General features: G+C 61.8%; 1 protein-coding gene across 1 annotated transcript; it reads right to left on the bottom strand.

Annotated features, from left to right (window-relative positions):
* Positions 1–3,872: 3,872 nt before the first annotated feature.
* LOC104066260 (uncharacterized serine/threonine-protein kinase SBK3) lies at positions 3,873–11,152 on the bottom strand. The gene is made up of 4 exons (XM_054052295.1): positions 11,056–11,152; positions 8,888–9,064; positions 7,373–7,575; positions 3,873–4,727 (listed from the first exon to the last, which is right to left on the bottom strand). Exons 2-4 carry the CDS (start codon positions 9,057–9,059, stop codon positions 3,873–3,875), a joined length of 1,230 nt encoding a protein of 409 aa, XP_053908270.1. The 5' UTR covers positions 9,060–9,064; positions 11,056–11,152.
* Between the last annotated feature and the right edge of the window lie 1,915 nt (positions 11,153–13,067).

The raw sequence follows: 13,067 nt of genomic DNA, 5'->3' as shown, positions 1-13,067 counted from the left end.
AAAGAGACTTCAAAGAGACAAAGATCTGTGACCTCGAGTTGCAACGGGGGAGGTTTAGACTGGATATTGGGGAACGTTCCTTCATGGAAAGAGCGGTGGAACACCGGAAGAGGCTGCCAGGGCATTGGTTTTGAGCGGAAAGAGGGGAGATTGAGATGAGATCTTGGGAAGAAAGGTATTCCTGTGAGGGTAGGGAGGCCCTGGTCCAGGGTGCCCAGAGAAGAGGTGGCTGTCCCATCCCTGGAGGTGTTCAAGGCCAGGTTGGATGGGGTTTGGAGCCCCTGATCCAGTGGGAGGTGTCCCTGCCCGTGGCAGGGGGTGGGACTGGATGGGCCTCGGCGTTCCTTCCTACCCAAAGCATTCCATGATTCACCGATGTCACCTTTGCTGTTCAGCATCTCCGTCCCACTCTGTCCACCCTTCCTGTCCCAGATCTTCCCACCCACCGGGAACACTGAGTGAAGGCTGCAACCACCGATTTGCGTGGTTGACCTGTGCTGCCAACGTCTTCCCAAGCTTCTCGCTGTGGTAGTTACCTAACACATTCCAGATGGAGCGTTATTTCCTTTGGAGAACGCTCCGTGGGATCCACAGTGGTGTTGTTCTAGGGAGCTTCTCCTCGCCTGGAGAACCATGTGGCTCAGTTAGGCTGAAGGACCCCACCTGGGAGATGATTCCTTCAGGATGAGGGGGTTTTCAGCATCCAACTACAGGGAGCATCACCATCCAACCCGGCATCCAAGGTCAAGAATGCCCTGGCTGCAATCCAGAAGGGACAGCTGCAAAGGAGAAGCTTCCATCTGGCCACCGCTAGGAATTTGGCAGCTCTCCCACTTTCCTGGGTGTCCTCTCCTATTCAGAGCCTTCCCACCACCACGGAAGGGCTGGGAACCCCTTTTACTCCGAGTCTGCCTGACCCCAGCGCAGAGAAAAACCAGGATTTTAGGAGTCCTGGAAAGCCAGAGTGTAAAGCAAAAGGCAAAACCACCAAAGGATTTTATTAAGCTTCAACATCTCAGCTCCCTTCCCCTTCCACTGATGGTGCAGGAGATGGAGCCTCTGCTGGTGGGATGGCATCTCCCAGACTATTGGGGGTCCCTGGGGAGGAGGACAGGGGGTGCCCAGCATGGAGGGGTCCCACGTGGAGGCTCCTGTGTCCCAAATAAGAGGTGCGGGGGGCCAAGAAGAGCCCCAGGACGCTGTCTCCGTGCACCTTGGGTGGATGCCAGAGCTTGCAGGTTCTCCTCCCAGCTGCCAAAAGGGACCAGATGGTCGGGCGAGCTGAGCAGGTGCTTGAACAGCTTCCAACCATGAGCTCAGGTTTCAAACTCCTCACTTGGAGCCCGTCCAGAGCCACCACTCCGTGCTGGAGAGGGGGGAATGTTTGTCTGATGGGTCAGGCTCAAAGGTCACATCTGCAACCCAACACCGACCTCATCAGCCTCGCACCGTGGCTGAGGGTGAGCAGCCAAGGACCACCCGCTGCGACAGCAACCCCAGGGTGGACGGGAAGCGCTGGATACCAGCACGGGGCCAGGACACTACTGGGGGGGCCATGGGAACCCCATCTCCTGCCCCAGGAGCATTGCATCCTCCTGTGCTGCCTGGGCTCTCACTGGTCCCAGTGGTCAGGGAAGCCTGGGAGCTGCTGGTGTGGGAGCTCCATCTCGCATCTCCCAGTGCTTCCTCTTCTCTCACTGGTCCCAGTGCTCAGCGGAGACTGGGAGGAACTGGTATGGGAAGCACAAGTCCTACCCCAGCAGCAGGCTGGCCGCCAGTGCTCCCTCTGCTCTCACCAGTCCAAGTGGTCAGGGGGAACTGGGAGGTGTTGGGTGGTGGTATGGGAACCCCATCTCCTGCACCAGTACCATCCTGTCCCCCAGTGTTGCTTGGGTTCTCACTGGTCCCAGTGCTCGGGGGGGGGGGGGCTGCTACTGGTATGGGAACACCATCTCCAATCCCCCAGTGTTGCCTCTGCTCTTATTGGTCCCAGTGCTCAGGGGGAACTGGGAACTGCTTGGCATGGGAACCCCATCTCCTGCCTCAGCAGCATCCAGCAGTGCTCCCTGGGCTCTCACTGGTCCCAGTGCTCAGGGGGGATTGGGAGCTGCTGGTATAGGAGCCCCATCTTCCATTCCCCAGTGTTCCCCGGGCTCTCACCAGTACAAGCTCTGAGCTGGAACTGGGATGTCCTGGGTGCTGGCAATGGAGCCCATCTCACGCACCAGTAGCATCCAGTTCCCCAGTGCTCACCGGGCTCTCACTGGTCCCAGTGCTCAGGGGAGACTGGGAGCTGCTGGCATGCAAACACCATCCCCTGCACCAGCAGCATCCAGTTCCCCAGTGCTCTCACTGGTCTGGGGGTACTGGGAGCTGCTGGTTACTGGCATTGGAGCCTTATTTCCTGCACCACCAGCATCCAGTTTCCCAGTGCTCCCAGTGCTCTCACTGGTCATGGGGGACTGGGAGCTGCTGGGTGGAGCCCCATCTCCTGTCCCAGCAGCATCCAGTTCCCCAGTGCTCCCCGGGCTCTCACTGGTCCCAGTGCTCAGGAAAGACTGGGAGGTGCTGGCATGCAAACCCCATTCCCTGCACCAGCAGCATCCAGTTCCCCAGTGCTCCCAGTGCTCTCACTGGTCCCAGTGCTCAGGGGAGACTGGAAGGTGAAAGGATTGCAGCCCCATCTCCTGTCCCAGCAGCATCCAGGTCCCCAGTGCTCCCTGGGCTCTCACTGGTCCCAGTGCTCAGGGGAGACTGGGAGCTGCTGGCATGCAAACCCCATCCCCTGCACCAGCAGCATCCAGTTTTCCAGTGCTCCCAGTGCTCTCACTGGTCCCAGTGCTCAGGGGAGACTGGAAGGTGAAAGGATTGCAGCCCCATCTCCTGTCCCAGCAGCATCCAGGTCCCCAGTGCTCCCAGTGCTCTCACTGGTCATGGGGGACTGGGAGCTGCTGAGTGGAGCCCCATCTCCTGTCCCAGCAGCATCCAGGTCCCCAGTGCTCCCAGTGCTCTCAATGGTCAGGGGAGACTGGGAGCTGCTGGGTGCCGGCATGGGAGCCTCATCCTCTTCACCAGCAGCATCCAGGTCCCCAGTACTCCCTGGGCTCTCACTGGTCCCAGTGCTCAGGGGAGACTGGGAGCTGCTGGCATGCAAACCCCATCCCCTGCACCAGCAGCATCCAGTTTCCCAGTGCTCCCTGGGCTCTCACTGGTCCCAGTGCTCAGGGAAGACTGGAAGGTGAAGGGATTGCAGCCCCATCTTCTGCCCCAGCAGCATCCAGGTCCCCAGTGCTCCCAGTGCTCTCACTGGTCATGGGGGACTGGGAGCTGCTGGGTGCCGGCACGGGAGCCTCATCCTCTTCACCAGCAGCATCCAGTTCCCCAGTGCTCTCCCTGGTCTGGGGGAACTGGGAGCTGCTGGTTACTGGCATTGGAGTCGTATTTCCTGCACCACCGGCATCCAGGTCCCCAGTGCTCCCAGTGCTCTCACTGGTCCCAGTGCTCAGGGGAGACTGGAAGGTGAAGGGATTGCAGCCCCATCTTCTGCCCCAGCAGCATCCAGGTCCCCAGTGCTCCCAGTGCTCTCACTGGTCATGGGGGACTGGGAGCTGCTGGGTGCCGGCACGGGAGCCTCATCCTCTTCACCAGCAGCATCCAGTTCCCCAGTGCTCTCCCTGGTCTGGGGGAACTGGGAGCTGCTGGTTACTGGCATTGGAGTCGTATTTCCTGCACCACCGGCATCCAGGTCCCCAGTGCTCCCAGTGCTCTCACTGGTCCCAGTGCTCAGGGGAGACTGGAAGGTGAAGGGATTGCAGCCCTATCTCCTACCCCAGCAGCATCCAGGTCCCCAGTGCTCCCAGTGCTCTCACTGGTCAGGGGAGACTGGGAGCTGCAGGCATGCAAACCCCATCCCCTGCACCAGCAGCATCCAGTTCCCCAGTGCTCCCAGTGCTCTCACTGGTCATGGGGAACTGGGAGCTGCTGAGTGGAGCCCCATCTCCTGCCCCAGCAGCATCCAGGTCCCCAGTGCTCCCAGTGCTCTCACTGGTCAGGGGAGACTGGGAGCTGCTGGGTGCCGGCATGGGAGCCCCATCCTCTTCACCAGCAGCATCCAGGTCCCCAGTGCTCCCCGGGCTCTCACTGGTCCCAGTGCTCAGGGGAGACTGGGAGCTGCTGGATGCCACCTCCCCAGTGCTGGATGCCACCAGCCAAGGCTGATCCAGATATCTCTGCACCTCCACGGCGGGGCTGCGTCGGTCGGGATCGAGCGTCATCAACCGCCTCAGCATCTCCAGCGCTGCGGCGGTGAAGCCGTACCAGGATGGGGGAACCCCCTTCACCCCATCCTGCCAGGAGTTGAACTCCTCGAACTGGGAATCAGTGCTGGATGCCGCAGCCCAAGGGAAGCAACCGGTACCGAGGCAATAAAGGAGGACGGCGAAAGCCCAAACATCCAAGCTGGAATCCAGCTCCAAGGTTTCGGAGCCCTGGAGGGAGCAGAGCTCTGGGGCAGCGTAGGGTAAGGTGCCGGACATGGGTCCTATGGGTGAGCCTTGCAGGCGGGTGAGGCCGAAATCGCCGAGCTTCACGAGCCGGCACTCGCGGTCGAAGAGCAGCACGTTGTCCAGTTTGACGTCGCGATGCACCAGGGCTCGGCTGTGCATGAAGTCCAACGCCTCGGCGAGCTGCGCCGCGCAGCGCTTCACCAGCTCCTCCGCCAGACCCTCCTGCGGGCAGGGCGGCAGCGTCAGACACCATTCGGCGCCCAACCCGGAGGGGCTGCAGCACCCACAGCACCCATAGCAACCGACCCGGAGGGGCTGCAGCACCCACAGCACCTGCAGCACCCAAACTGGAGGGGCTGCAGCAACCACAGCACCCATAGCACCCACCCTGGAGGGGCTGCAGCACCCACCCACAGCACCCATAGCAACCACCCTGGAGGGGCTGCAGCACCCACAGCACCCATAGCAACCGACCCGGAGGGGCTGCAGCACCCACAGCACCTGCAGCACCCAATCCGGAGGGGCTGCAGCACCCACAGCACCCATAGCAACCACCCTGGAGGGGCTGCAGCACCCACAGCACCCATAGCACCCAAATCAGAGGGGCTGCAGCAACCACCCCACCCATAGCACCCAACCTGGAGGGGCTGCAGCACCCACAGCACCCATAGCAACCGACCCGGAGGGGCTGCAGCACCCACAGCACCTGCAGCACCCAACCCGGAGGGGCTGCAGCACCCACCGCACCCATAGCAACCAACCCGGAGGGGCTGCAGCACCCACAGCACCTGCAGCACCCAACCCGGAGGGGCTGCAGCACCCACAGCACCTGCAGCACCCAACCCGGAGGGGCTGCAGCACCCACAGCACCCATAGCACTCAACCTGGAGGGGCTGCAGCACCCACAGCACCTGCAGCACCCAACCAGGAGGGGCTGCAGCACCCACAGCACCCATAGCACCCAAATCAGAGGGGCTGCAGCACCCACCCCACCCATAGCACCCAAATCAGAGGGGCTGCAGCACCCACCGCACCCATAGCAACCGACCCGGAGGGGCTGCAGCACCCACAGCACCTATAGCACACAACCCAGAGGGGCTGCAGCACCCACAGCACCTGCAGCACCCACCCTGGAGGGGCTGCAGCACCCACAGCACCCATAGCAACCGACCCGGAGGGGCTGCAGCACCCACAGCACCCACAGCACCTGCTGCACCCACAGCACCCACAGCACACAATGCACCCGCTGCACCCACAGCACCTGTAGCACCCACATCACCCAATGCACCCACAGTACCCACAGCACCTGCTGCACCCACAGCACCCACAGCACCCATAACACCCACAGCACCTGTAGCACCCACAGCACCCGCAGCACACAATGCACCCAATGCACCCACATCACCCAATGCACCCACAGCACCCACAGCATCCACAGCACCTGCAGCACCCACAGCACCCACAGCACCCACTGCACCCACATCACCCAATGCACCCACAGCACCCACAGCACCTGCAGCACCCACAGCACCCACTGCACCCACAGCACCCAATGCACCCACAGCACCAGCAGCACCCACAGCACCCACAGCACACAATGCACCCGCTGCACCCACAGCACCTGTAGCACCCACATCACCCAATGCACCCACAGCACCCACAGCACCCAATGCACCCACAACACCCACAGCACCCATAACACCCACAGCACCTGTAGCACCAACAGCACCCACAGCACACAATGCACCCAATGCACCCACAGCACCCACAGCATCCACAGCACCTGCAGCACCCACAGCACCCACAGCACCCACTGCACCCACAGCACCCAATGCACCCACAGCACCAGCAGCACCCACAGCACCCACAGCACACAATGCACCCGCTGCACCCACAGCACCCAATGCACCCACATCACCCAATGCACCCACAGCACCCACAGCACCCAATGCACCCACAACACCCACAGCACCCACAGCACCTGCAGCACCCACAGCACCTGCAGCACCCACATCACCCAATGCACCCACAGCACCCACAGCACCCAATGCACCCACAACACCCACAGCACCCACAGCACCCACAGCATCCACAGCACCTGCAGCACCCACAGCACCCACAGCACCCACTGCACCCACAGCACCCACATCACCCAATGCACCCGCAGCACCCACAGCACCTGTAGCACCCACAGCACCCACAGCACAAAATGCACCCGGTGCACCCACAGCATCTGCATCTGCAGCACCCACAGCACCCACAGCACACAATGCACCCGCTGCACCCACAGCACCTGTAGCACCCACATCACCCAATGCACCCACAGCACCCACAGCACCCAATGCACCCACAACACCCACAGCACCCATAACACCCACAGCACCTGTAGCACCAACAGCACCCACAGCACACAATGCACCCAATGCACCCACAGCACCCACAGCATCCACAGCACCTGCAGCACCCACAGCACCCACAGCACCCACTGCACCCACAGCACCCAATGCACCCACAGCACCAGCAGCACCCACAGCACCCACAGCACACAATGCACCCGCTGCACCCACAGCACCTGTAGCACCCACATCACCCAATGCACCCACAGCACCCACAGCACCCAATGCACCCACAACACCCACAGCACCCACAGCACCTGCAGCACCCACAGCACCCACAGCACCCACATCACCCAATGCACACACAGCACCCAATGCACCCACAGCACCCGCAGCACCCAATGCACCCAATGCACCCAATGCACCCACAGCACCCACTGCACCCGCAGCACCCACATCACCCAATGCACCCACAGCACCCACAGCACCCACAGCACCCACAGCCCCCCCGGGCCCCTATCCTGCCCGCACCCCCGGCTGCAGGAGGGCGCAGAGGTCCCCGGCCGGGGCCACCTCCTGCCCGAAGGCGAAGTGCGTGGTGGTCTCGAAGGCGACGGGCAGCGCCCGCAGGCAGGCGCCGTGCCCAGCCAGACAGCGGGCGATGCAATATTCCCGCAGGAACGCCCACCGCTCCGTCCGCTCCTTCGGAAGCAGCTTCAGCACCAATGGAGTCCCTGGAAAACGAGAGGGTCGGCATAGACCTCCAAGAGTCCCTGTGGATCACCTGTGTGGTGGCAACCAGGGAAGGGAAGGGATGGACCCAGTGGGTGCTGATTGGGCTAAACCTCAGTTTCTGGGCTTGGGATGGGGTTCCTCATGGAATCATGGAACCATGAAGGCTGGAGAAGGCCTCTAAGATCATCCAGACCACTAAATCACACCCTGAAATGCCACCTCTACACCTTCTCTGAAACCCACCAGAGGTGGAGACTCCACCACTGCCTCGGGCAACCTCTTCCCACGCTTCACCGCTCTTTTTAGTGAGGACATTTCTCCTGATATCCAACCCAAACTTCCCCTGGAGCAACTTGAGGCCATTCCCTCTCATCCCACCACTCACTCCAAGAAGGACCTTGAGGGGCTGGAGAGCATCCAGAGAAGGAGAATAGAGCTGGGAAGGAGCTGGAGCCCAGGGGTTCTGGGAGCGGCTGAGGGACCTGGGGCTGCTTAGTATGGAGAAGAGGAGGCTAAAGGGAGACCTCATTGCTCTCTGGAGCTCCTGCAGAGGAGGTTGTGGTGAGGTGGGTGTAGGGCTCATCTCCCAGGGAACAAGAGATGGGACAAGAGGAGATGGCCTCAAGTTGCTCCAGGGGAAGTTTGGGTTGGATATTGGGGAATGTTCCTTCATGGAAAGGGTTGTCAAGCCCTGGCCCCGGCTGCCCAGAGAAGCTGTCGCTGCCCCATCCCTGGAGGTGTTGAAGGCCACGTTGGATGGGGCTTTGAGCCACCTGACCCAGTGGGAGGTGTCCCTGCCTTTGCAGGGGCGTTGGAACTGGTTGGGCTTTGAGGTCTCCAACCTCAATGATTCTATGATTGGATGAAGGTCTCTCTGACATTGGTAGGGGTTGGATCTGGATGACCTTTAAGGTCCCTTCCAACTCAACCCATTCCGTGGTGGGGTTGGACGGGATAAGCTTAGGGGTCTTCTCCAACCTCAATGATTCCATGATTCCATCGTTCTAGGGTTCCATGATGATGATGGTTTAGTAGACATGGAGATGTTGAGTTGGACTGGATGAGCTTAGAGGTCTTCTCCAATCTTAATCACCCCATGAGTCCATAATGCCTTATTCCCATGAGTCCATGACTCCCTGTGAGCCAAAGCAGGATCAGCACCAGCTTGGGCCACGAAGTGGGGGCAGAGACCTCTTCTGGGGTGGTCTGGGCTGGGGGTTGGCTCAGGTGATTTGGACACATCTGGGCACATCTGGATGGGCAGGACACACCCCCTTCCACTCCCCCCCAGCAGCTGGATGTCCCGCTCACCGCCGTGGTGGGGCTGGCTCAGCACCACGCGCCCATAGCTGCCACTGCCCAACTCCTCCAGTACGACATAGTCCTCTTCCAGCTCTCGCTGTGGCACCGCCTGTCCCGTCTGCACCATCAGCTGCTCCAGGGACACCGCATTGTCCTCCCCGTCCTCGTCCGACTCCTCCATGGACCCTGAGAGAGACGAGTGCCTGTGATGTCCAACCCCAACCATGGGGAGATACCACCACATGGAGCCAGGGCACACGGCTGGGACAGACCGGTACAGCCCAATGTAGCCCAGTAAGATCATCCAGCTCCAACCCTGGGGAGATGCCACCACCACCACCACTGACATCCAGCTCCAACCCTGGGGAGATGCCACCACCACCACCACTGACATCCAGCTCCAACCCTGGGGAGATGCCACCACCACCACTGACATGGAGCCAGGGCACCCAGATGGGACGGCCCAGTGCAGCCCAGTAAAAGCACCCAGCCCCAACCCTGGGGAGATGCCACCAGCACCCACCACACGGAGCTAGGGCACCTCGATGGGACAGACCAGTTCAGCCCAGTTTGGTCCAGCCCAGGAAGAACACCTGGCCCCAACCATGGGGAGATGTGACCATCATTCACCCCATGGAGCCAAGGCTGAGGCAGACCAGTACAGACCAGTGCAGCCCAGCAACAGCACCCAGTCAAGTCCAGTCCAACCACGGGGGACTGCCACTACCACCTACCACACAGATCCCAGGCATCCATCTGGGTCAGACCAGTGCAAACCAGTACAGCCCAGTGCAGCCCTGTAAGAGTCCCCAGCCCAAACCATGGGGAGATGCCACCAGCACCAACCCCATGCAGTCAGGGCAGCTGGTTGGGACAGACCAGTACATACCAGTACAGCCCAGTAACAGCACTCAGCCCCTTCCACGGGGAGATCCCACCAGCACCAACCTGATGGAGCCATTGCTACCTGACTGGGGCAGACCAGTACAGCCCAGTGCAGCCCAGTCCCACCCATTTGAAGGCCTCAGGGCTGGCTCTGTCCCCCCCATTCCATCCCTCCCAGTCCAGCCCAGCCCAACCCATTCCATCCCAGTCCAGCCCAGTCCTACCTGTTCAATCCTAGTACAGTCCAGCCCAGGCCAGCTCAGCCCAGTGCATCCCAGTTTAGCCCAGTACAGGTCAGTTCAAACCAGTCCAGCTCAGCTTAGCTCAGTGCAAAACCAGTTTAACCCAGTGCAGCACAGCTCAGCCCAATCCAATCCAGCTCATCCCAGTTTATCCCAGTAGAGAACAGCTCAGCCCAGTGCAGCCCAATTTATCCCAGTCCAACCCAGTCTATCCCAGTAGAGAACAGCTCAGCCCAGTGCAGCCCAATTTATCCCAGTCTATCCCAGTAGAGAACAGCTCAGCCCAGTGCAGCCCAATTTATCCCAGTCCAACCCAGTCTATCCCAGTAGAGAACAGCTCAGCCCAGTGCAGCCCAATTTATCCCAGTCCAACCCAGTCTATCCCAGTAGAGAACAGCTCAGCCCAGTGCAGCCCAATTTATCCCAGTCCATCCCAGCAGAGAACAGCTCAGCCCAGTGCAGCCCAATTTATCCCAGTCTAACCCAGTCTATCCCAGTAGAGAACAGCTCAGCCCAGTGCAGCCCAATTTATCCCAGTCCAACCCAGTCTATCCCAGTAGAGAACAGCTCAGCCCAGTGCAGCCCAATTTATCCCAGTCTATCCCAGTAGAGAACAGCTCAGCCCAGTGCAGCCCAATTTATCCCAGTCTATCCCAGTAGAGAACAGCTCAGCCCAGTGCTGCCCAATTTATCCCAGTCTATCCCAGTAGGGAACAGCTCAGCCCAGTGCAGCCCAATTTATCCCAGTCTATCCCAGTAGGGAACAGCTCAGCCCAGTGCAGCCCAATTTATCCCAGTCCAACCCAGTCTATCCCAGTAGAGAACAGCTCAGCCCAGTGCAGCCCAATTTATCCCAGTCCAACCCAGTCTATCCCAGTAGAGAACAGCTCAGCCCAGTGCAGCCCAATTTATCCCAGTTTATCCCAGTAGAGAACAGCTCAGCCCAGTGCAGCCAATCTGAGCCGAGTCCAGCCCAGTGCAGCCCAGTGCAGCCCAGTTCAGCCCAGTTCAGCCCCACAGTGGGGTCTCAGGGCTCCCCTGTCCCCTCACCTGTGTCCCCGCCGTGGGTCCCAGCGCTGTGGGTGCCCCCCGACCCCCTCCACCTCCCCCCAACCCCAACCCTGAGCCGTGACTCAGAGTTTCCTGCACCGCCACAGCCGCGATAATCCCTTCGGGGCCAGAGTGGGCGCGGGGCCAGGGGGACAGAGGGACAGGGGGACAGGGGGACAGGGGGACAGGGGGGACAGGGGGACAGAGGGACAGGGGGACAGGGGGACAGGGGGACAGGGGGACAGGGGGGACAGGGGGACAGAGGGACAGGGGGACAGAGGGACAGGGGGACAGGGGGACAGGGGGGACAGGGGGACATGGGGACAGGGGGACAGGGGGACAGGGGGACAGAGGGACAGAGGGGACAGGGGGACAGAGGGACAGGGGGACAGGGGGACAGGGGGACAGGGGGACAGAGGGACAGGGGGGACAGGGGGACAGAGGGACAGGGGGACAGGGGGACATGGGGACAGGGGGACAGGGGGGACATGGGGACAGGGGGACAGAGGGACAGGGGGGACAGGGGGACAGAGGGACAGGGGAACAGAGGGACAGAGGGACAGGGGGACAGGGGGACAGGGGGACAGGGGGACAGAGGGATGGGGGGACAGGAGGACAGGAGGACAGGGGGATATGGGGATATGAGGACAGGGGGACAGGGGGATATGGGGACAGGGTGATATGAGGACAGGGGGGACAGAGGGGACAGGGGGACAGGGGGATATGGGACAGGGGGATATGGGGATATGAGGACAGGGGGACAGGGGGACAGAGGGATGGGGACAGAGGGAACAGGGGGGACAGAGGGGAAAGGGGGACAGAGGGACAGGGGAACATGGGACAGGGTGATGGGGGGACAGGGGGACAGGGGGATATGGGGACAGAGGGACAGAGGGACAGAGGGGATAGTGGGACAGAGGGACAGGGGGGACAGGGGGACAGGGGGACATGGGGACATGGGGACAGGGGGACAGAGGGGACAGGGGGACAGGGGGGACAGGGGGATATGGGGACAGGGGGACAGGGGAGACAGGGGGACAGGGGGACAGAGGGACAGGGGGACAGGGGGACATGGGGACAGGGGGACAGAGGGACAGTGGGGACAGGGGTGACAGGGGGACAGAGGGATGGGGGGATGGGGGGACGGGGATAGGGGGACAGGGAGACTTGGGGATAGGGGGACAGGAGGACAGGGGGAGGGGGGGACGGGAGACAGAGGGACAGGGGGACATGGAGACATGGGGACAGGGGGCATGGGACAGGGAGATGTGAGGGGACAGGGGGACAGGGGGATGGGAGGACAGGGGGACAGCAGGACAGGGGGATATGGGGACAGGGTGATATGGGGACAGGGGGACAGAGGGGACAGGGGGACACAGGGACTGGGGGACAGAGGCGACAGGGGCACATGGGGACAGGGGCACATGGGGAGGGGGGGACAGGGGGAGAGAGGGACAGGGGGACAGGGATACAGGGGGGACGGGGGGACAGGAGGATGGGGGACAGGGGGACAGGGAGACATGGGGATAGAGGGACAGGAGGACAGGGGGAGAGGGAGACAGGGAGACATGGAGACACGGGGACAGGGGGACAGGGGACAGAGGGATAGGGGACAGAGGGGACAGAGGGACAGAGGGACAGGGAGACAGGGGACAGGGGGATGGGGGTACAGGGGGACAGGGGGACAGGGGGGACAGGGGGATGGGGGGACAGGGGGGACAGAGGGACAGGGGGACATGGGGATAGGGAGACAGGGAGACATGGAGACATGGGGACAGGGGGACAGGGGACAGAGGGATAGGGGACAGAGGGGACAGAGGGACAGAGGGACAGGGAGACAGGGGACAGGGGGATGGGGGTACAGGGGGACAGGGGGACAGGGGGACAGGGGGACAGGGGGATGGGGGTACAGGGGGACAGGGGGACAGAGGGGACAGAGGGATGGGGACAGAGGGACAGAGGGAGAGGGGACAGAGGGGACAGAGGGACAGAGGGACGTGGGGACAGGGAAA

Source organism: Cuculus canorus, chromosome 33 (assembly GCF_017976375.1).
Source record: "Cuculus canorus isolate bCucCan1 chromosome 33, bCucCan1.pri, whole genome shotgun sequence".
NCBI classification, from domain to species: Eukaryota; Metazoa; Chordata; class Aves; order Cuculiformes; family Cuculidae; genus Cuculus; species Cuculus canorus.
Note: the sequence above shows the minus strand (reverse complement) of the source record. Positions and strands in the feature narration are given on the sequence as shown.

Excerpts from the sequence above, each read along its gene's own strand:
- LOC104066260 (XM_054052295.1), bottom strand. The coding sequence starts at position 9,059 with ATGGAGGAGTCGGACGAGGACGGGGAGGACAATGCGGTGTCCCTGGAG. Across the intron at positions 7,576-8,887 it reads GAGCCAGCCCCACCACGGCG|GGACTCCATTGGTGCTGAAG; the intron begins GTGAGCGGGACA and ends CTCGTTTTCCAG. Across the intron at positions 4,728-7,372 it reads GCGCCCTCCTGCAGCCGGGG|GAGGGTCTGGCGGAGGAGCT; the intron begins GTGCGGGCAGGA and ends CCCTGCCCGCAG.